This window comes from Nematolebias whitei, chromosome 7 (genome assembly GCF_014905685.2).
Source record: "Nematolebias whitei isolate Nwh7 chromosome 7, NemWhi1, whole genome shotgun sequence".
In the NCBI taxonomy this organism is placed as follows: domain Eukaryota; kingdom Metazoa; phylum Chordata; class Actinopteri; order Cyprinodontiformes; family Rivulidae; genus Nematolebias; species Nematolebias whitei.
Genome location: NC_056504.1, coordinates 43,276,416 through 43,299,799, shown reverse-complemented (window position 1 = coordinate 43,299,799; position 23,384 = coordinate 43,276,416). Strand labels below are relative to the sequence as shown.

The 23,384-nt window shown below is 36.7% G+C and overlaps 1 protein-coding gene across 1 annotated transcript; it reads right to left on the bottom strand.

The window, feature by feature from the left end:
* Positions 1-14,580: 14,580 nt before the first annotated feature.
* gpr25 (G protein-coupled receptor 25) lies at positions 14,581-18,063 on the bottom strand. Its single transcript, XM_037679890.1, is given in 2 exon segments — positions 14,581-14,594; positions 16,932-18,063. Coding segments are annotated over 2 exon segments (1,146 nt in total).
* Between the last annotated feature and the right edge of the window lie 5,321 nt (positions 18,064-23,384).

Here is a 23,384-nt window from a genome sequence, read left to right as displayed (position 1 = left end):
AACTGTAATATGCACACTTTTGTGAAACAATGCTGCTTTCAATGACCACACCTAAATGAATCCTGACAAAAACGAAAAAGTTCATGCAACAACAACAACAAAAAAAAAGAGATTAAAAGTTTTATTATAAAACACAACAAGACATGCAGCTGGACATCAAAACTTAACAGTAAAACAACCGAAATGTAAATTTAAAGGCAAACCACTTTAACACAGCTTTCTCAACAACTGTCATTACTTAATGTGGTGACCTGTCGCTGCAGTGATTCAGGTGTGACGTGCCTTTTGACTTCACACACAGGTGCAGTCATAGTCTGAGTACACGCACAGGCTGTTCTGTCTGGGGTGTTTCCTGTAACTGCATGTTTGTTAAGTCATTCTTTGTAATAAAGGTTGGCACTGGACATATATCCACCTGATCTCAAGCACTGGTAAGAAAAAAACACCTGGATTAATTATTAACTCGGTGACTAAAGGAATGTGGAGGTGATTGCGTTCCACCACTCGGGGGGGTGGGTGACTTCAGCTAACACTAAAGCTTCCCTGCTGTGTCCACAGGGATGACAATATGAGGTCAAATTGTGAACAACTAGGTTGCTGGTCCAAGCACAGCGTGACACTCAGGAACACACAGGGATTAATAAAATCTGTCACTTTATCATCCAGGACATGCCTCCACAAAGCTCGCATGACTCTGATATAAATAAAATCACAAATAAGTTGTTGCTTCCTTTGCAGAATTTAGCTGAGACTGCTCTGTTGGTGAAAACAACAAGATTATTCAACATCGACGCCTTCTTACAGTTAAGCAGCGATGTGCATGAAAAGTTAAAATATATTTGATAAAAGCTCCAAAACACTTGGATCTACAAACACACTGGCACAAAAACTATGATAATACTGATCAATCCATCAACACAATCCCATACAAGGAAATAATCTTAATATTCAGGAAAACTGCTTGAAGATTTACAGCCTGAAGATCACACTGCTGATCTGTTTTAAACATGAAAAATACAAATATATCTAACTAAAAAAAACATTTTTTTTGGTATTGGTTACTGAACACATACGCTTTACTTCCAAAATATATGACTATTTTAAAGAATAACCAGCATATATTCACCAAAGTCAAAAGGCTGTTTATGTGAAATTAAATGTGAATTCAGATACACTTAACGTACAGTAACACAGAACAAAGTCCACAGTTGTGAAGGACTGCAGTCTTCATTTGTTAAACTATGTAAACAATTACCCCTTTTCAAAGTGATTTTTATTTTTTAATGTTCTGTTCATACCTGCTGTACCAATCGACTAAATTATTATTCATCTAGGCTGATTTTGGTTTACCATAATTTACAATACATATACGATATGTATGAATGTTACCAGTTATAATATATAAAACATTGCATTAAAAAAAAAATCAAGATTTTTCATGTTAAGTAAACTAATCTAAAAAGTGCAATAACAACTGCCAGCTAAACAGCCTTTGACTCGTACTTACTTTTTTAAAGAAAATTTAGGGAAACGGCTAAAATCCAAGAGATGACGGCTTTCTCTGCGAAATCACAGCTTGAACAGAACAGAAGTAAGAAAAATGTGAACGGAGTGGAGTCTGGACAGGAATAAAAGACTCACCCAGTGTGGAGAGGAGCGGCTGCGTACTCAGAGGGCTGAACAATTTACACCGGTGTCGTATAACTCAGCTCTTCTGACGGAGCTTGAAACTGTGTCAACAACAATGACTGAAGACACTGAGGAATTGCACCTGCCATTAACCTCTTATCAGCCTACTAATGCATGAGTGGCTACTTGACCCAAACTGTGTCTGGTATCAGAGGCACTACCGCTCCAATAACAATAAAGCTAAAGGATGATTAACACGTCACGCTGAAAACAATCAGAAACAACCGTCACCTGACTGATCCTCAGAATGTTAAAGAAACTGACAAAACTGTTTGTAAAAATATCATAAAATATACTGACTTCGCTGCTGCTCGCTCATACATCCTTTTTTGTTGCTTTCATAGAAATCTTATGTAAACTGAGCGCAGCACCATGAACCATTCTTCTGTAATGTGTACTTTCCCAAGTTACTGCGTGGGTTTGAGCACAAATGAAGCCAAACATGATCTTTTAACCAGTACTCTTTAAAGATAAATAATCTCAGTTTGGAGAACTGTTTTCTGACAATAATCACTTAACTACTATCATATAATGATCAAATATCTAAAATAATCTATGTCTACTGCCATCTTCTGGTTGTTTAAAATTAAATAAAGTAATATTTGAACTCTCAGCGGATTTTCCTGCAGCCCCTAAATGTTCCTACTTGTCAACCACTTTTCAAGATACCAGTACAGAGGCTGTTTTGTGGCCTGTCATTTAGCCCCCCCTCCTTAAATAAGGGGGAGCATATGGGCAGTGGGATAGTCCGCACAGTTTAAGGAGACTCGTAGCACCTGCTCTGCAATTGCGTGGCTCAAATACATTCTGAATGTAGATATTCGTTTGGGCTTTCCAGGAATGTTGGGGATCAGGCTCAGAAAAAAGTCCAGCAATTCCCAGACACTCAAGGATCACATCTCAAATGACATGGCACCGGGGAGCCAGCGGCTCCACTGACAATAGCCGTAAAGTTTTGGTTCAGTAATGTCTCCATTTAGAGTTCAGAGGGTGCACAACTGGACACATTTCACAGATACCAGCCATGACGAACAGTAGGCCGCCAGCTTATTCTGGTTTACCAACTCTTCAGAGGCTGAGGTGAGTTCATTTCCAAGCAGAAGATGTTAGTCAAGTGCCACTTTTCATATGGGAAAAATATAGTAGAAGATTTAAGTTTAATTTAAATATATATAGTGTTTGTCAAAAACTGTTAGCTTATTTTTGCTGCATATATGCATCTTATTCATTCTATTTAGTTATCACTCAGTGACAACTGATATTAGAACTACTTGTTTTCAGGATTGCCAATAACGAAGTAAAATTTACTCTGAAAGCAAATGCACGTATGTTGTGTTCATTCATGTCTTACTGTATACTGTATACAAACAGCCTGAAAAGAACAGAAACATAATTTCTCTTTAAAGTCAGAGACTATTTTATTAAAGACTGAGTTGTAGAAACTGATCAAACAACAACTTTGTAAGGTCTTTCAAAGATGTACCATGCTGTGCCACAAATTCAAAAGTATGTCTGCTTTATTTAAAGCAAAAGGAAAGGTTGAACAAGACTTATCTACCAGTAGGTCATCTGAATTTAAAACATATAAATGCAGCAGAGAAGGTAAAGACAAAAGAAGCAGCATCTCTGTGTATAAACATGTTGCATAAAGTCTCTGACAATAACTATAAATCAGATATAAGGGAAGTACCATTTAAATGAGTAATAACCTCTTCTGGTAAATTCTGTTTTTAAGCAGTGACAGAGTCAAGGCAAAAATCAAACATCTACTTAAAGTAAAACTGTATGAAAATTAAAGACAAAATTATACTATTTCTATCTAATCCATCCATTATCTTTACTCGCTTCTTCCATTTTGGGTCACTGATGCCCATGAGAGGCGAGGGACATTCTGGACAAGTCAATCACATATTTCTATCTAACGTCAAAATTAATTCCACCATGCTTAACGTAAAAACAAATTAAAAAACATCTTCAACCACGGTGCTGTACATCCAGTGGTGTGGTAACTAGTTACTGGAAGTCAAAAATAGTTTATATTAACAAAAAATCTCTCAAGAGACACGAGAGCAGCTTTACGGAGGCAACGCAGCAGCTGGAAAAACAAAGTAAATACCCGAGTCCTTTTTTAAGAACATGTAAAGTCAACAACTGACGGGAGCGCCCATTAAACAACAATATTACTCTTTTGAAATGTTAAAAGACTTGGCTACAATGACGCTTACATCATCAAAGGAATAAAAACAAATGAAAACGCGAAAAACTTTTTATTTTATTTTTTTAACTTTTGGAGTTTTGAGCTGAGAAAAAGCTCAAAACTTCTTGTTTTTCACTCAGTGAAATGGTCATTGAGAGATCACGAACACTACTGCACTAACAAAGACATTTCCACCAAAAGTTTATTTTATTTACTTTTAAATTGTAATAAGATAAAAATAATGATTTTTTTTGTTTGCTTTTGTTTAGTGTCTGGTGGCACTAAAATAAACATACAACTCAGACTGTATATAAAACATCAGTACCGGTAATAATTACATTATCACTTTGTAAACTATTTCATCTGAGTTTTTTCATACAGACAGCAACACGTTAGCGGTGAGTTTTGGGATTTACCTGTCTAAATAAAGGTTGACTTGAATGAAAGGTTGAACGAGTTTGAATGAGAACCAGCGCATACTTTGAAACACCCATATGACAGTTTTCTGAAGGGCACCAAGAAGCAGAAGTCATATTTTCAGATCATCATATTGGGGACTGCATGGCAGGCACCTATTATTCTACACCTCGGAAGTGAGTCTACATTTCTATCTCCGTTAATGCGGCCCGAACCACAATGTCTACCCCCACAAAAGTTATATCAAAACGACTGGCTCGGCCCCGTGATGTGTGCTATTACTTTTATTGGCATTTCAAGTTACCATGGCGAAGTAATTTGCAAACAAAGACGCAATATTTCACCAACTCCAGGAACTAGTTGGTGACTGTCCACTTATTATTCTACACCTGAAAAGCCTATCTTTTTCAACTTTAATGCGGCCCAAACCGCAAAGTGGACCCCCACAAAAGTTATCTCCAAACGACCGGCCCGGCTTCGAGATGTGTGCTATTAATTTTATTGGCAATTGGCGTTACCATGGCGACATATTTTGCTAACGAAAATGACACATTTCCCATAGGAAATGAATAGGAGAAAACTTTTCAAAGAAACTGAGTAACGTCGGGAGCCATTTTGGTTCAACATGTATGGAAGGCACCTATTATCACCTATTATTATTATTAATTAGTAAAAATAATTAACATAAATTATTAATGATTCATTTTAATAATTACAAATATAACATTAATAATTATTAATATTAATAATTATATTCAATATTACTTATTAATATCAATATTATTATCAGATATATTAATAGTTTATATAATTCATAAATCAACAATATATTAATTATTAATATTATTAATTATTAATAATATTTATTATTAATACTACTTTAATAATAAATAAGCAGTCCCCGTCAAAGTTTCTCCAGGAACTTTCTAGTTTATCTTAATATATTTTGTCTTTATTTAAAACAGTGATTCCCAAACCTTTTAGCTTCTTATTCATAAAATATGGGACACCATCTGTTGTTGGTTCAACTATAATCACTGCTAAAACGTCAATATAAACTATTTCATGACAGCACGAATAGTCTTATGACGATTATAATCTTTTAAATCAATTTATGAGAACTTATCCTTATAGTAGATGAAAATGTGCATTCATAATAAGCATTCATCTGTAAATTTTATGTGGTTTGTTTTGGACCCTCACTAGCTGTATCACGACAGCAGTCTTTAGGAATCACCAATTTAGATGACAAATTAGAAAGTTTAATATTTAGTACTGAGTTGTCACACTGCCCTTTAATGGATCTAAACTTAACATTTACCAGCTCGCATGTGACCCTCAATGCACCAGGTAAAGAAAATGGATGGAAATTCCCAGTAAAGTACTTCTTAATTTTTTTGTAGTTGTTTATGTAACCATTCAACAGAAACAAACTGAACGAGTGACAAAACTGCATGTTCTTGATGTAGGAATGATTCTTTGTCTCTGGTTTGCAAAAGCTTCCAATTTGAAGGCACTTCCACCTGAGATACAAGTTTACATCTACTCGGCATATCCAAATGTCTTTTCATGTACAATGAAAATATAAATTCACACGGTCACACAACTGAATGAACCCCACCTAAATCTTAATGGAAGGTAAGAATTGGTTTGTTAAATTTGTCCAAAAAAGAATCAGATTTTGTGAGAGATCAGATTTCAGCACAACAAAGACATTACCAGTCATCTTACACCTAGTCACAGCAGAGCTGCTTGTAAGCTTCTAAGGATTTGGTTCAGTTTAAAACATAAAAAGTAAGTAAGTAGTCTGCTTTGACTCAGTCCAAAAGCATAGTTACTGGTAACATGCAGGTGGGTGCATCAGCGGTCATAATCAGTGCAGTGTTTGTACTTCATCTTACTTAGTTTAAACAGTTAACAAAGAGCATACCTCAGCAAAGACTTCATTCCTACGTGCAACCCACCATGAAAATGGTCCCTTTTGTCTATGCAGCACTGATTTTTATGTCATTCACAAGAAAGTCCATGTCCCAAAGTAAACTAATTACGAATATGCTGTATCGAAGAAGTCTCGATATGTAAATGATAATCTTCACAATTCAGGCAAAATGCTATCTTGACCTATTGCACACCTAATAATTCAGCAAGAGTACATTTTATTTTCCAAACTTTTTCATTCCCTTGATTCAGCTTTGTGTATAATCTTCATGCTGAGCGAGACATTAAAGAGCAAAACGGTTTTTCAGAAAATAGTCTGGCATCGCTGACATACTGTGGGAACCGGGAGATCCCCAGTTATGCGAGTTTAAACAGAGCTGGGCTGCTCAGCGTGAGTTTTTACTGATGATGAAGTTGCGGGGGTTAAGAGGCTTGCCCCCCAGGTCAGTGCTCAGGAATGTGTAGGCTGCAGAGAAATGTCAATGCATAGAAATCCCAGCCTAACTAATGAGATTCCTGCAACAACAAAAACTACTTTACAATTTTGAAATTAAAAATAAATAAATACATCTTTTTTTTTTTAGTTGCAAACAAAATTCTGGATGTAGGGATGCATATTATGGTATACTGTAATATTACATTTGGTTTAAAATTGCTTATTTGTTGTTTACACTGAGAATTCAAGTAAAAAAACAACTGAAAATTTGCATTTGAAAATGATTTCCTTCTTTACTATCTGTCACAACTGGGAACATGTTTTAAAAAAAGGTTTTAAATTTGAATCATTTTTAAAAAGCTTCTTTGAAATTTCGGTTTTAAACTTTGAGTGACACTATCTAAAAATATTAGTGCGACACCATTCCCTTCCTTGTTTCTATCAATGAGATCTTTTTCACTGAGCTGTTTTTTTATTTTTTATTTTTGGAACAAAGAGGATGTAAGTTTATAACTTCTCTGTGCTGTCAGGAAACTTCACAGTGGTAATGAAGCTACTCTGAACTTCCCTTCTCCTTCACAGATAAATTGCATGTAAAGAAATAGCCAAGAACAGTAAAGACAGTAAAAACTGTTTATAAGACACATGTAAAGTGCTCACAACTTTATACTCTAATTTAAATGGAAGATTTGAGACATTTTATGTTGTATTAAGTGTTTAACCAAAGATTAAAACATACTGAGCTCATCTGAAATCTCATCGTTAAGAACACTAATGTATTACAAGATCACGTATCATAAGCTTCATGTAAATACGTTTTCCTGCACGTTTTGTCTTGTCCATCATAGGTGCAAGATTAATTTTTTTACTTCTTGTATCTGCACATAAACACCCACTGCAAGCCTGAAACAACAAAGACTTGACCCACATGGATAATAAATCAGAAAATTAGAGAAAACATGAAAGTTTTGTTAACCAGCATGTAAGAGTGACTCGGTCTGAAGCTGCTGCTCGGGCCTCAGCTTTGAAGAGTTTCCAAAAGTTCACTCTCTGGCCCCCTTTTAAAGAAAACTCCCCCTTAAAAACTTTGACGCCCTGTTTTCAGCTCATTCTGTCCACTAGAAGTACAAAAGCTACACATTAACAAGGCAGGTAAAACAACAAAACGTGTAAAAATATATAAAGTCACTTCTTTTTCTCTTACCGCTGTGCCGCTAGTTAGCTTGCTAGCATCGTGCCTCAGCTACATCCAGTCTGGGATCCTCGCATCCTCCCGGACTTAAGCTGGAAGTTTTGTCTTTACGCTGACAACTTTTACTAAAAATAACAGCAACACGTTATTAATATCTAAGCTTGTCTAGTCTTAGCCACCACAAAACTCGACAACTATTACATTAAAACTGAGACGCAAACCGCAATCGTTGTTGAGAGAAATTTCTCCGCGAGCTCAGTAAAGTAAAGCAATGCAGTGTTGCCTTCACGTACCGTCGAAAACGAGACGAACAACAACTTTTCACCATGGTAACCACTCACGACGTTTACAACAAGCCAGCAGCGCACATTTATTCTAGCAGTGTATTTACCGCAAATAATCGTTGCAGTTATTGATAATTCCTTATAACACAGTCACAGTTTAAGAAAACCCCGTGATTAGTTAGATTTTTTTGTTTGTTTTTACTGGACGTCTTAAAAGCTTTAGTAATCGACAAAGAAGTTACGAGTTTAAAATTGGCTTGTGAACGCCTCAGAAGTCTCCTCTGTCGTGTGGGCGGTTTACGGGCAGCTCAGATGATAGTGTAATTTGTAATACGTGATGCATTTATGGGTCGTAAAAAAAAAAAAAAAAAAAAAACTTTCCCTTGCCACGACCCCGCAGAGTAATTACAAGCGTAGCAAACATTTGCACCGTGTTCAAAACCCCTCTAGGGGTCAGTAGAACATTACACACACTGCGACTGTAAATACAGTTTCTTGTCTTTTCTTGTAAATGCGTGCGAAGCGTTTGTTTCTCATCAACAGTTCATTAAAAAAAAAACAAGTAAAGTGAGAGGATGAACGGTCCAACTATGATGAGTCAACTGTGAGGCTGATCGCATATTTATATATATATAAAAAAAATCACAATCTGACCTTAAAAGTAAAAAAAGTGTAATTAGTACAGTAATAGACACGACTGCATATTAAAATAAAAAGACTCCAAATGCAGCATAAACATCAAACAACAGTTTATTTGAGCATGCAAGTGTTTGGGAACAATTTTATGACATCAGATGAAATGTTTAATGTTTTAACCATTTAAGACTAAATAGGCTACATGTAGAATTTCAGCACATACATATTTTAATTTTGTATTATTTAATCAACTTTAACTGGTAGATAAGCACTTAACTAAATTGTTTCATTTTATTTTATTATATTTTTTTAATGAAATACAACTTCCTGCTTCAGACAAGTATGCTTAGCTACACATGTTTTATTTGTGCATGGTTTATTTACTTTTTCAGGCAGCCCATTTTCTGAAAAGGAAGTTTTCTGATACCATTAAGTATTATTGTTTTATTTCTTCTTAGTTTGTTTTGATTTTTTATTTTATGCAATAAAGTAAGCATACTGAAAATCAATTTAGTGTAAATGTAACATTTGTGTTCAGAAAAATAGCCCCACGTTCTTGATCCTACGCAGTGCTGCATTATCTGCCTTTTGTTAAGGAGAAAGTTTGAAATTCAAATCAATAATTGCATCAATTCCAATCTTATATATATATTTTTTTTATAATGAGTCTGTATTTTCAGCATGCTCCTTGCACACACAAAAACATGACCTCTGCTGTAACCCAGCTGAAGTCAAACAAATACTAGAAATGCTGTAAGCACATTTTGAGAGCAATAGTGGGCAGAAGTGCTGTGCTCAAGGGCACTTCAGCAGGAACAAAGAAAAAAGCATGAGGATATCGGTGATTTTATTCTGCCATAGTTCATATTTTTCCTGTTCGCAAGGGACTTTTGTCCCTCTACGGGCTCACTGGTGTGCCCTGGTTTCTGTTTGAGCTGAGTTTTCACAGAAGTTTTCATGCAGGCTCGAGCTGAATTAAGAAACAAGGAAACCACAGCAAGTTGTCTCATTTAATGGCTGCAGAGTTAACAGTACGAGCACTCTGCATCATTGTGGTTTCACTGTGGAAAAAAATGACTCTGTTGTGCCAGTTGGCAAAAAGCAAATGTGCATGTGACAAACGGGCGAACAGTGCACAAGCAGTATTGGTGTTGTAAGTACTGTAGTACTTGTTTTAATGTTTTGCATCATTTTTCAATAATTAGAAAATAGGAGGGTGAAATCAGTAACAAAAGCCAAAAAAAAACAGTACAAACAGAAAAATAAGAAAACAACATAATTTTACAAAATGCAACAAAGTAAGTCAGGTCCTCTGGAAGGATATATATATATATATATACATATATAAATTGTTGAAATGTTTCATCTTTTATCCAAAATACTTTGTCAGTTTGAGGAGCTGCATTAAACCCAGTCTTACAAACAGCACCTTCTCATAGTGGATCGACCAATTTGTTGTTGACATCCTAAACTAGCTGTTCACATGATGAAGGAGGACCATCAGCCTAACGACTGATCATTAGTGTCCTGATGGCCGCTTGCTATTCACAGAGGGCTGAGTGATACTAGCAATAACAGCATTGCTGTTATTGCTAACTGTCCAGAGGATCTGACTTTGTTAGATTTTTCTACCTGGATTATTGAGCATGAATCAAGACATTTACAAAATACAAATTATTATTATTTTACTATCCAAACATTCCTGGTTTACTTTATTTTCTCTTCATTCTGGTTTAGTTAATGACTATGATTCAACCTAAATGTAAAAATGATAAGTCGCTCATGTTTAGTTTAACTAAATAAACAGACGCCTGACTAGAACCCGAGAAAGTGTCTAACTTTGTGTGAGAACTATTATAAGGATTGATGCTTGTTGAAGGCCAAAATGTTATCACATGAAACCTTCTTCTTAGATGGTAACACTTCGCAATAAAATTATCTTTATAAATGGATTTAACATTGTTTTATTAAAAGATTATTCATGGGCTTGTTAACACTTCATAAAGCATTATTAACCATTTAAAATGTTGTTATAAAACACTATTTATATATGGAAGCAAGCGCACTATTGGCAAAATCAAGTATTATGCTTTTATTTTTTTTAAGGTAAATGTATTTTGTGTTAGCATTTCAACTTACTTTTTAAATTAAATTAGTTCATACGTCAAAACAACCTTTGTTTCTACTAATAGTGTTTACATACAGGTGACTTTTAGACATGTTTAAAGTTTAAAAATCCAAATTATTAGGAAACAAATTTAATGAAAGCACTATTTTTGCCAAACAAGGAGCCTCCTTGAATGTATGAACAGCGTTTTATAATCGTGTTGCTGCCCGTGTGATTATTTGTGTCTGTCTGTTGGTAAAATATCTAAAGAACCACAAGATGAATCAAATGAAACTTTCAGAAACACTGAGGTTGCGCAGAATGTTATTTTCAATACAACCAAAAGAGCAACAACGTTATTTCTCAACGTAAATTATTCTAGTCTAAAACTCTGGCGTGATTGGCGGCGGGTGATAGGCATTCCTGTGAAGAATTCTAGGTTTTAAATGATGAATTATTTTTATAAATGACTAAAGTGTTATATTTACAAAATTATAAAACATATTAATAAAGCAGTAATGAATATTGATACCTAAATTTGTCTTATTGTGATGTGAAAAAGTTAAGTTTTCTATTTATGGACTGATATTAAATTAAAATTTATATTTCTGAAAGCAAATTTTGCTTTACACCATAATTTCATGCTCCATTTCAACTGTTGCACAACATCCTTACACTCATCTAAAAAAGTTAAATCTGGTCCTCTGGACATTCAAAAAAAACCCAAAACAACGCAAAACAACAAAAAATGTAGAAACGTTTCGTCTCTCGTCCGAGAGACTTCCTCAGTCTGAGGTGCTGTTTTCAGCTCAGTCTCTTAAATAGCACCTTCTCAGAGTGGATCAACCAGTTTTGCTGCTGACAACTTGAATGTCCAGAGGACCAGATCTAACTTTTTTAGATTTTTCTACCTGGATTATTGAGCATGCGTCAGGATATCCTTACACTCACTTTAACAAGACGGATTGGTGCTTTCTTTATTTTCCCCTCCTGCAACAAGTTTTCTTCCTGCCCAGTCGGCACTGGGCCCCAGTGAGAACTGGCACAGTCAGACGGCGCGCGATTTTGGTAGCTTCGTCCATCCCAGTGGTACAAATGACTGAGTGATTTTAAGAATCCAAATATGAGTAAGTGACGACCACAGAGGAGAGCGCTGCAATAAAGCTGTGAGAACAAAGCAAGTTTTTATTCTCACCAACAAACCTGCGACGAACACTCACAGCTCAGACACAAGGAAACTTTGATTAAACAGAAGTGGCGAGGTCTCACCTTTCAGAATGTGTGTGGCAGATTGGCAGTCGTCTGTTTGTCACTTCAAATACATTTTTTAAACCACGTAGGAAACAAAACATTACATAAATTGTATTAAATATACATTAATGCAATAATATGTTTTCAGTTTCTTCAGTATCAAACTACTTCCATTTAAACATATATCAAATGGTTTGCCTCAATCAGGGTTAGAGTGTTATGACTTTATTATTTGCAGCTTTATAATTTTGCGACTTTATTTTCTTAAAATGTCTTCATAGAAACACGTTAAGATCTCTTATGCTCTTTTAAAAGCATAGCTTTGAAATCTACTTCAGCAAACTTGCTATTTGTTGCTTTTTAGCTTTTGTCTTGCTAATTTTCATTTTTAGCTACAGTAAGGTAAATTCAGCTTTTAGCTACGGTTTAGCTACATTTAGCTTTCAGCTCCTATTTTGCAGATTTTAGCTGCAGTGGAGATAATTACAGCTTTTTTCCTAGTTCAAGTTCAAGTATCTTTAATGTCATTTGCATCACATGTGCATGAGGTGGAAAGAAATTATGTACTCACGGTAGCAGTTACACCCAAAAATAAAAAATAAAAGTATAAAAAGAAACAATATATAAGGATCTAAGCTATACACTAAGATATACGCTAAACGAACGCTAAACAATATGCTAAAAGACCGAGATATACGCTAAACACTTAGAATAAAATACTGCTGGTTCTGTTCTGCTGGTTTTATAGTTTAGAAAACGTAAGTTTTATATTTTCTCCCAGCCTTACGTCCAGGAAGTTGAGAATAATACAGGACAAACACGTTGTGTGACTTATTTATTTGTGTTTTGCAAAAGCATCACACAGCAGAAGGCTCAACCGTGTTCAGTTCTGAATAAAAACCTGTAGTAGATAAACAGTTCCTGCCATGAGGCTAAGGCAAATCAGAATACATCTAAGCTAAAGTGGTTCTGAATAAATGATCCTCATACTCATACAAGACTATTTTCTTCAGATAACCTCAGTGGAAAAAACTCTGCCATCACTGTAGCAGTCAGTCTTTGAATTTAGAGATATGAGAGCTGAGAAACGTGTGAGAAATGCACTTCACAGCTGAAATAAACCACACATGTAAACTCAAGCAAAACTTGTGTAATCTTTTGGTGTAATCTATTTTTATGGAACAAGCTACTTGGTAAACAAAGACGAGTATGACTAACTGTCCTTTCAGCGAGTCGGTAAACTTCAGTGGGCGATGCTCCCGGCGTCTGTCTGCGGAGGTGAAGGTTGTCCACAGCTGTCACATCAAACGGAAACCTGCCTATGATTGTGCCAGCTAAACAATGTTCAAGCTTTTCACTAATAAATCTGCACTGTAATCCTTGAAAAATGTATTTACTATTTGAAAAACATTTATGTGAGTGCATATAAGCGTAGCTTCTATTGCTTGTATTTCCTTAAGCTGCTATGATCACACCCAACTGCTCACATGTTCAAGTTCAAGTCAGCTTTATTGTTGTTTCCACCACATGTAGTACATGAGATGGAACGAAATAGGATCCTAGTTACACCCCCAAAATAGCAAAAATATAAAGTATAAAAAGAAACAGTAATGATCTAAGATATAAACTAAGATATACGCTAAACAAACACCAAACGTTATGCTAAAAGATCCAAGATATAATTAAACACTAATAACGTAAAACAACACGACGGAACAACAGCGGTCCGAACATGAGTCTTTGATGAACATATACAGGGGAGTGGTGGCTCAGAGGTTAGAGAAGATGGGCCTGTGATTGGAAAATCGCAGGTTCAACTCCCGGTACCGTCAATATCAAAATGTGGGTGGAAAAGGTGAAACACCTTCACCTGTCTCCACCCTCATTGGCCCCATTCTGGGCCCTTGACCCCCACCATCTGCTCCCAAAAACAGGTCTCTTTTGAAAATGAGTTCTCGTGACTCAATGAGACTACCTGTATAAATAAAGGGTAAATAAAAAAAAAGAGACAAAAGAATACAGCAGCATTAGATTATCAGCAGCATGAGATCAGCAGCATAGATAATCAGCAGCACACATGTCACATATCACAAACTAAAGTGGCATCGGTGATATGTGACTCAAAAGACTCATGTTCAGGCTGCTGTTTAATAGATCGTACATTACATTATTGTTGTTTAGCATATATCTTAGATCCTTGTATACTTTCTTTTTTGAATACTTTATATTTTTGCTCTGTTGGGGTGTAACTGGGACTTTGAGTACACAATTTTGTTCCACCTCATGTACCACATGTGATGTGAATGACAATAAAGAACCTTGAACCTATAGTCTTACTGAATATCTGATGTGTGCTTGTTTGAGCTAACAGCCCCAAACTGGAGGAGTTTCGTTTATTTGATTGTTTAAGACAAATGCAAATGAGTGAAAAGATCAACTGAATGATTCTGGGAACAGACAACAGACACTGAGAAAATCATCAGTTACAACATTAAAGAGAAGTTGAACCAAGAGTCAGTAGGTCAGAGTACGAGTCAAACCTCACCAGTGACTTCTTCAGAGACCAGATGGGAAAGTCCTGACCCCAGTGTCCCCAGCCTGGCATCTAACCTGGTTCTCTCAGCTCTGAAACCCTCTGATTCATAAAGCGCCAACAGAAAATGGAGTGGGCACGCATGAACATTTGAACTTTCTGTGCCTGACTTTTCAGCGACCACTTAGAATTCTGAGAAGTTACATTTTGGTAATAGAGGATGCTCCTCGTGTCTGAATGACTGCACTTTCCCTTCATGCTGCCTGTCTTCAAAGAGTCACGCAGACTTCCTCTCAGAGGACATCGCTGCTGACAGGTGTCTAGCAATCTGTGACTTGAGAATTTTAAACAAATGTATCTATTTATTACATGTGGGTCTAATTTCTCATGAGAATTTCTTTTTTTTAAACAAAAAGGAGAAGTTTGTTGCTTCCTATTGTGATCGTGTCAGTCGGTTGACTTTTCAAGCTTAGTGCCTTTTTCACCTTTCATTTGTTTTTGCTGCTTGATTTGTTTTCTGTTGTAAACTGACAAGTGAACGCAAAAAAATTACACGTTTTTTCGTCTGTCGAACAGTTTTACAAAAACACCCTGCATGGTGTGCACGTTCCTTTTTTTTTTATTGTCCTCTGTGTGCACTCAGTGAAGAAGAGAAGACGATAACAGTATCAGTCAAACCGTGGACAAAGTGCACACAGGGGAACTGTCGCAGACAGACTTAAAAGAGAATCTCAGAGGGCAGTCAAGGCGTTCAAACTACGAGACCGGTTTCACAAGATAAGATAAATAAACGTCATCAGAAAGGAAGTACAGGGAGCTGAACCCTTTAAACGTGCACTTTCTCTTCTCAGAAACAGATCAGTTTGAATAAAACTGATTTTTCTGTCTTTAACGCTCATAAAACCTGTAAACATGCAGCAAAAAAAAAAATAAAAATGTGATCAGGAGATTAAACCTGAAGGAGGAGTTGCCGCCTTTGATCTCTATGTGGTCATTTTCTGATTAGTGGATATTATCCCTGATGATGATCTCATGCTGATGATTTATTTCATGCTGCTGTGTTCATTCGTCCTCATCTGCTCACACAGACTCATGTTCGTGCTGCTGTTGTTTGGCGCATTGTTTTGTACTATTAGTGCTTAGTATATTCTTAGTTTAACATATTTCTTAGTTCATATCTTAGCTCTTGCTACTGTTTTTCTTAACAATTTGTATTTTTGTTGGATGTAACGGGGACCCTGTGCACAAAATTTCGTTCCACCACATGTGGTGCGAATTAAATAAAAACACCTTGACCTTTTGTGTTATGAGGAACGAAAATTCAAGAGATAAAACTAAAAAAGTCGAAGATGAGACCGTGTGTCTGCTGAGCTGGGTTTTGCTTTTTGCTGCTGAACTCACTGAAATCGTGACAGAGACGTTCGTATATGTTTAACACTAACTTTTACATAAAAATATCTTGGTACTCATGAGCTGTATATATATACTACAAAGTATATAATAATATATTAATATTTGTAAAAAAAAATCTGTATGCCTTTTTATATTTGTCTATTGTTGTTGCTGTTGTCCATTGTTGTCATCTTTCTTTGTTGAAATCAGGTCTCTCTTGTAAATGAGTCCTCGAGGCTCAATGGGATTTACTTGTCTAAATAAAGGTTGAATGAATAATATTACTAATTTAAATAACTTGGTCATTTTTAGTTATTTGTATTTGAGTAGTTAATATTGCAGCTTCTTGTGCTTAATACCGATATCTTTCAGTTTCAACATTCAAAAATGGTTTATTTTAACTTTTTATTTTGATATCAAAATCTCAACTTTTTTTCTGCACAACACTCATGCACAGAGGCAAAAAAAAAAAAACATAATACAAAATAAAAGCTTCAAGTACAACGTTGGTTATCTGTACTAAAGTTAAAATTATTTATCTATATAAGAAAAAACAGAATAATGCTAGGCTGAAAAGGGGGGAAAGTTTTGAAACCTTCAACAAACTTTCAACCAGTCAAAACTTCTTAAATTTTCACACGATCAGGTCACAGATACTAATCAATAAAATGCATGACATAAGCAGAATAAACAGTATGTTTGATAATATGAAGAAAATTTAACAGATTAAACAGATCAAAGCTAAATCTGGTTTAAGGCAGAACAAGTACGATATTTGTAAAAGTGTTTTTGTGACGTGTTAAAAAACTGTTCCAAGTTGTCAAACGGATTTTAGTTGAAGTTAAATCGCTGACTTTACCGCCTGCAGATCTTAATAAACCGTCCTCGTCCTCCTACAGAGACATTTGAAGCTGAGATCGCCCACCATTTGTTGCGAAGCTCTCTGAAGTGGCTCCGTTGGTGTAGGATGTCGAGGAGTTAAAGCTCTGCAGCAGTTTGGGTTTCCCAGTGCAGTTCTTGTACAGGACCTGCGCCCGTCGTCTGAAGTGATTGTCCAGGAAGAAGTAGATGGCAGGATTCACGCAGCTGTTGAAGAAGGCCAGGCAGCACGATACCTGCTTCCCGTTATTTAGCCTGAATTGAGTATCGCCGGTGAGTTCGATTTTGGCGAGTTGCGATATTATCAGTATCGATTCGAAGGTGTTGAATGGCAGCCAGGAGACAACAAAGGCCACGATGATGCAGAAAACAATCTTCAGCGAGTGTCTGCGGCGAGCCTCGGCTCGAGGGTTTCCAGCAGCCACGCAGTGTCTGTTTAGGTGCAGGATGATGGTGCCGTAGCAGAGCACGATGATCAACACGGGAAAGATGAACGTGACTAACGCCATGACCAGGTTCCTGACAAGAAAAAACATTGAGTTGTCATCCTGACAGGTCTGCCCCCCATCTAGCAGCTTTATTTCTCTGTACACCAGAGACGGGATGCCGAGCACGAGGGAGGTGAACCAAAGAGCAGCACAGGTGAGGCGGATGCACCGACTGCTCCTGAGGTACCTGGAATCCATCATTTTCACGATGGTCAGGTAGCGGTCAATGCTCATGCAGGTGAGGAAGAAGATGTTGGAGAAGCGGTTGACAGAAATGATGTAGCTGCTCAGCTTGCACAGTAGGTTACTGGCCTGCCCAAAGTTCCAGTAGTTGTTCTGGCTGCTGGTGACGGCCCACAGGGGCAGCGTGAGGACGAAGACGAGGTCGGCCAGGGCCAGGTTGACAACGAACGTGTCCACCAGGCGACCGCTTCTCTTCCCTTTGCTCCCCACCACTGAGATCACAAAAAGGTTGCCCCAAAATCCTGTAAAGAATATGAGGTAATACATCACGGGCAGAAAAATGTTGGAACCATGAAGGCTTGAGTCCAGGTAGTCCTGATCGTATGAGTATGTGTCGTTGTCAGTGACATTATCGTAGTAGTAAATGTCCTCGTCTTCCATGCTGAGAGATCACAGAAGGACTCTGTCGTGCAGCTGCTGCTCTGTAGCGCTGCAGTCAGTCTAACCATCTCACATCTCAACTTGATATTACACGTCTAAACCACAAAGAAAAAAAAAGATCCTATTTTGCTTCTCTTCCTCTCGTACCCTCAGAGCTGTCTTTTTTAGTCTGCGATCAACTCCTCTGAAAGCTTTTTTCTTACATGACACTGAAAATTTGAATATACAATATAAATAAATATAGCAATTTGAAACGTAATGAATTCAATTTTCAATTCAATTCAATTCAGTTTATTTGTTTAGCACCAAATCACAACAAAGTTGTCTCAGGGCACTTTACAGGAACATTCACATGCATAAAAGCCAATTAGTAAAGTTTTCTATCTAAGGAATCCAGCAGACAAGTTGAATCTTTACTTTGTTGCAGTCTCCCATCCTGAGCAAGCACAATGGCAACAGTGGAAAGGAAAAACTCCTTTTTAAAAGGAAGAAACCTCCAGCAGAACCAGGCTCAGGACAAGCGGCCATCTGCTTTGACCGGCTGGGTTTGAAAAGACAGAAAGGAGAGACAGACAAACACAGAATGGCAGGTCCAGGTATAGGTCCAGGTTTACCTGAAAGACAAAAACACGTTAAGGATAGAGAAAAATATTACAAATACAAAACAGGTTGAGCAGAGTAAGTAAAGACAGTAGCAGAGTGAAAAGATGTGGTCAGTTTATAGCAGCATAACTATGGGACAGCTCAGGAAACCCAAGCCAACCCTAACTATAGGATTTATCAAAAAGGAAAGTCTTAAGCCCAGTCTTCAAACTGGACAATGTGTCAGCCTCACGGACAGAAACTGGAAGTTGGTTCCACATGAGCGAAGCCTGTTAACTGAAATCTCTGCCTCCCATTCTGTTTTTGGAAACTCTAGGAATCGTGAGTAAACCTTCAGTCTGAGAGCAAAGTGCTCTGTTAGGAAAATATAGAACAACAAGATCTGTAATATAAGATGGATCTAGGTTGTTGAGAGCTTTGTAGGTTAGAAGTTGGATTTTGAATTCAATTCTGGATTTGACAGGGAGCCAATGGAGAGAAGCTAAAACTGGAGCGATATGATCTCTCCTACTAACTCCAGTTAAGACTCTGAACATGACTTTAGGTAAAATTAAGCTTTATTTAAACTGGTAAACTTGTTCTACTCAGGTTGGCTCAGGCCTGTGCGCGCATGTCAGCTCCACGTGTGTTATTATTTTCAACATATAACTTTGAACCCAGGAGAAGCATCGTTGCTCTCAATGACATCTCTCCCACACAATTTTTCTTGCTTCACATGCAGGTGAACAGTAGGGGGCAGGTATGATTTACTTGTTTTACCAGCTACTTCAACTCAGATGAACTCTTCTGCTTTTTAAACAAATGGCATTTTCAGTTTACCTATTGCTCTCTTTCTTGTTTTTCTTAAGTTATTCAATCTGGATGGATAAAACACATCAAAGAGAGACAAAAATTACCTCTTCAAGATAGTAATGTTTGCGCTAATAAAACAAATTATAGTTGACTTTTCATCCGCACCTGCATTAGCTTGTCTAATAATATGACCTTTCAAAACTGAAATAAAAATCTATTAAAATGGTAGTTTTGTTACTAACTGAAGATGAACATGATCATTTTGCAGAAAGCTTCTAGGTGCTGTTGAAAAAAGTAAGAGTTAAAATTTACAGAGGTGTTTTACCGCTTTGTACATTTATTCCTTTTTTTAAATGACAGTGTTGCATTGTGTAGAACTCTGGAGCTGTGACACCACAAGTCTTCAGAGTCAAAACCATCTAAATGATGAAGAAAACACAACATTTGTGTCATGTGTGAAGATTTCATGAGGTGCCAATGAAGAAGTTGATCTTTTAAAAACAAATCAAACGTTCACTTTAAAGGGTTAATTACCTGTTTAAAGTTGTTGTCAGGCATATGCTGTGGTTCACTTGTTTCAAGAAATAAAACTATCATTTATTTCTGGAAAAAAAAAAAAGGGTAACGCTTCACAGTAACGGTTCTTTGTAAATGATTTATCATTACTTTTTAAACAGGGTATTCATTAGTTTTATACTTTTTCTAGAAAAAAGTCTGCAAATTGGACAAAAATACAAGTATTTTTATCTGATGCACTGCTTATTAATGGTTCGATAAATTAAGTGCTTACAGCCTGATTAATAACTGTGTTATTCACTAATAATTAGTCATTTATAAAGGTAGCTTTTTTGTAATTTAGTACCAAACAGGGAAGAACATAAAAATGCTAAGTAATATAAAAATGTTAAGTAATATAATAGAAAATATAATAATATAATAGAAATAATTTAATAGAAAATAATGTAGAAATTTACAGTTTCTAAATGTGGTTTTTAAACAGAGACTTAAGAGCTGCCCAAAAATGGAAATCAATATTGTGAATATATTGGTTTAGTATATTATATATTGGTTTAATGAAAACAATATTGATTTCGCCACTGTGTAAAAATCTGATATTTTGAAGGATTTTGAATATTTGCTTCTAATTTAAGCTCATATTGAGGAGTTGAGGAGCATTAAGTGCAGAACCACTAGGCTGAGCAACAGATTATACCCTGAAACTGTTAGACTCATGACTCCCTAATCAGGATTATCACTGTAAAAAAAAAAAAAAAATCACTGTAATTGCCACTTTGCTTTTTGATATGTGCTGCTGATTATCCATGCTGCTAATCTCATGCTGCTGATTTATTTCATGCTGCTGTGTTCATTCGTACTCGTCTGCTCACACAGACTCATGTTTGTACTGTTGCTGTTTGGCGTGTTGTTTTTGTACTATTAAGTGTTTAGCGTATTCTTAGCTTAGTGTATTTCTTAGTACATATCTTAGATCTTGTTACCGTTTTTCTTTTACAATTTATACTTTTGCTGGATGTAAGTGGGACCCTGTGAACACAGTTTCGTTCCACCACATGTACCACATGCGATGCAAATGACAAATAAAGAAACCTTGGCCTTCAAATTGCACCTTTTGCATTTTCTTTCCTGTGAAATGTCTTATTTTTAAAAGCACAGTTTTAGGGTTTTTTTTTCACTTGTTGAAGGTAATCAAAGGTGATTTATTCTCAGATCTTCATGGCTTCAAGTTTATTTATTATCAGATTAAAAAAATTGCTTTAGTCTTTATCTTTTGCAATGCTTTTTGTGCTCTGGGATAAAACAGACTGAAAAGAACAGGATCTTCAGCAGAAAACATCTCAAAGCATCAATATTTGCCCACTTGTATTTAAAAAGATCAGGTTTTAATGCTCAGTTACACATTACAGTTTTATTAAAATACAGTGTTTTGTAGGCTCTAGTTGACACTTCTGGATTCTATTCTCACTTTTTCTTTTATTCTGCACTGGTGGTGTTGTGGACTGTTGTCTCTGCCCTCTCAGGTTCAGCTCAACATGTCAGCTAATGTTAGATAAAAAGCTACAACCCTTAATAAACCAGCTGCAGTGTAAATGTTCATCAAAAAAACAAGGCAGCTGTCAAAACTGCAGAGATAACTTTTGTGTTTCAGCTCGCTCGTTTAACTTTTCACATTATTTTTACTGGGTAGTAACGTGGAAGAACAGAGCACGTTTTACAAGAACCCATTGTTCTGGAGGGAGTTTTTATTAAGAAAGCAGGAAGAATGACTGACCCCCCATCGCCATATGAGATCCTCAGTTCACTTTCTAGCATTGTGCATTTCTCCAGCCCTCCTTTACTTTGTAGTGTCAAGGTGATGTGTAGATATACTCATCACAGCAGAAAATCCTGTCAGTCCTCATTGTTTGGTTTGATGTTGTTCGCCCTCAGCTGTACCTTCTCCTTGAAGGAAAAAAAGAGAGAAAGTTTAATTATTTCTGCTGCATTCTTGCTGCTCTGTCAGTGGAACGCTACATTCCTCTCCTCGAATAAGTGCTGTCTCACTCCAATTGAGCAGGGTAAATGTGAGAGCCAGTGAATGGAGCAGCCTCAATGGGAGAAAATAAACAATTGCTTTGGTCCGTGGGTGCAGCGGGGGAGAGCGGATGAGAAGAAGGGAGAAAGGCCTGCCTGACGTGCTAAGATTCCCATGGATACTTTTTTTCTGTTCAGGGGAGGATCTCGTAAAAGAGCTGGATGATTTCGTCCTTTTCTTCCTTCACATTGTTTTTATTTGAGAACAGAAAAGCAGTGGGTTTCTGCGGCAGCTGATTGTTACCGATGGGTGGGATAGAGCGAGGGAGATCACGTGCACACGTGTGTGCACTCACACGCACACATTTGCCCCTCACTTGTCAAGTGCAAAGTTTAAGAAAAAGGAAAGCCATTGTGTCAACGTGTAAGGTTCTTGTTTTAACAGTTTAACAGAAGGTCCCCAACACAAATATCTGCAGAACAACACTTTTAAGGAGTTCATACCCTTCTATGTGCACATTTAAACTGAATGAAGCAACAAATGGATGCTCGCACCGAATGAGAGACAACAATATATCAGTGACTTTAAAAAGGGGGTTAATTGGAGTCAAAGTTAAAAACGCATCACCTGACTTATAAACAATACATAAGCTGTCATGAAACAAATTCTCAGGTGTTTGACCCTCATTTCTCATCATCACTTGAAGCACATGACCCACAGCAGCCATAAGAAGAAGAATCAGTTAGACATCAAAACTGGCTGAATTAAAGAATCTGCACCAAACTAAAGTCTGATTGTTAGGTGGAGCATCAAAATGGCTATTATAATTTATGAAGAGCATGGAGAGGTTGTTCAACGGTTGTCAAGACATTCATCAGCTGCAATCAGTTAAGCTTAGATTAGAGGACAAACTGACCTCATTTCCTTAAACGAATTGTTAAAATTGAATAGTTTTCATTTGATACTATTTCTATCTTAACATGTGATTCTTGACCTGCAGTTGTGTATCTGTTCCCACCAAACCCAGTTGGTCGAAGCAGAAGGCCACTTGTCCTGAATCTGGTTCTGCTAAAAGTTTCTTCCTCATGAGGGAGTTTTTCCTTTCCTCTGTCGCCTTCATGCTCAAGATGAGAGTTCGGTGATGGAGTTAAACTCAAAGCAGTCTGCTCCTCAGATAAATAGTGTTAAATTATTATTTTAATATATGAATGTTTCTGTTCAGTGCCCTGAGATGACTTCTGCTGTGACTTGGTGCTGTATAAATAAACTGAATTGAATTAAATTGAATTTTAGTTTTCCTGAACAGCATGAAAATGGACATTTTGGCACATCTTAATTTTCTTGATGAGTGTAGCACATTTACAGGAAGGTAGTTGTATTAGGATATATACTG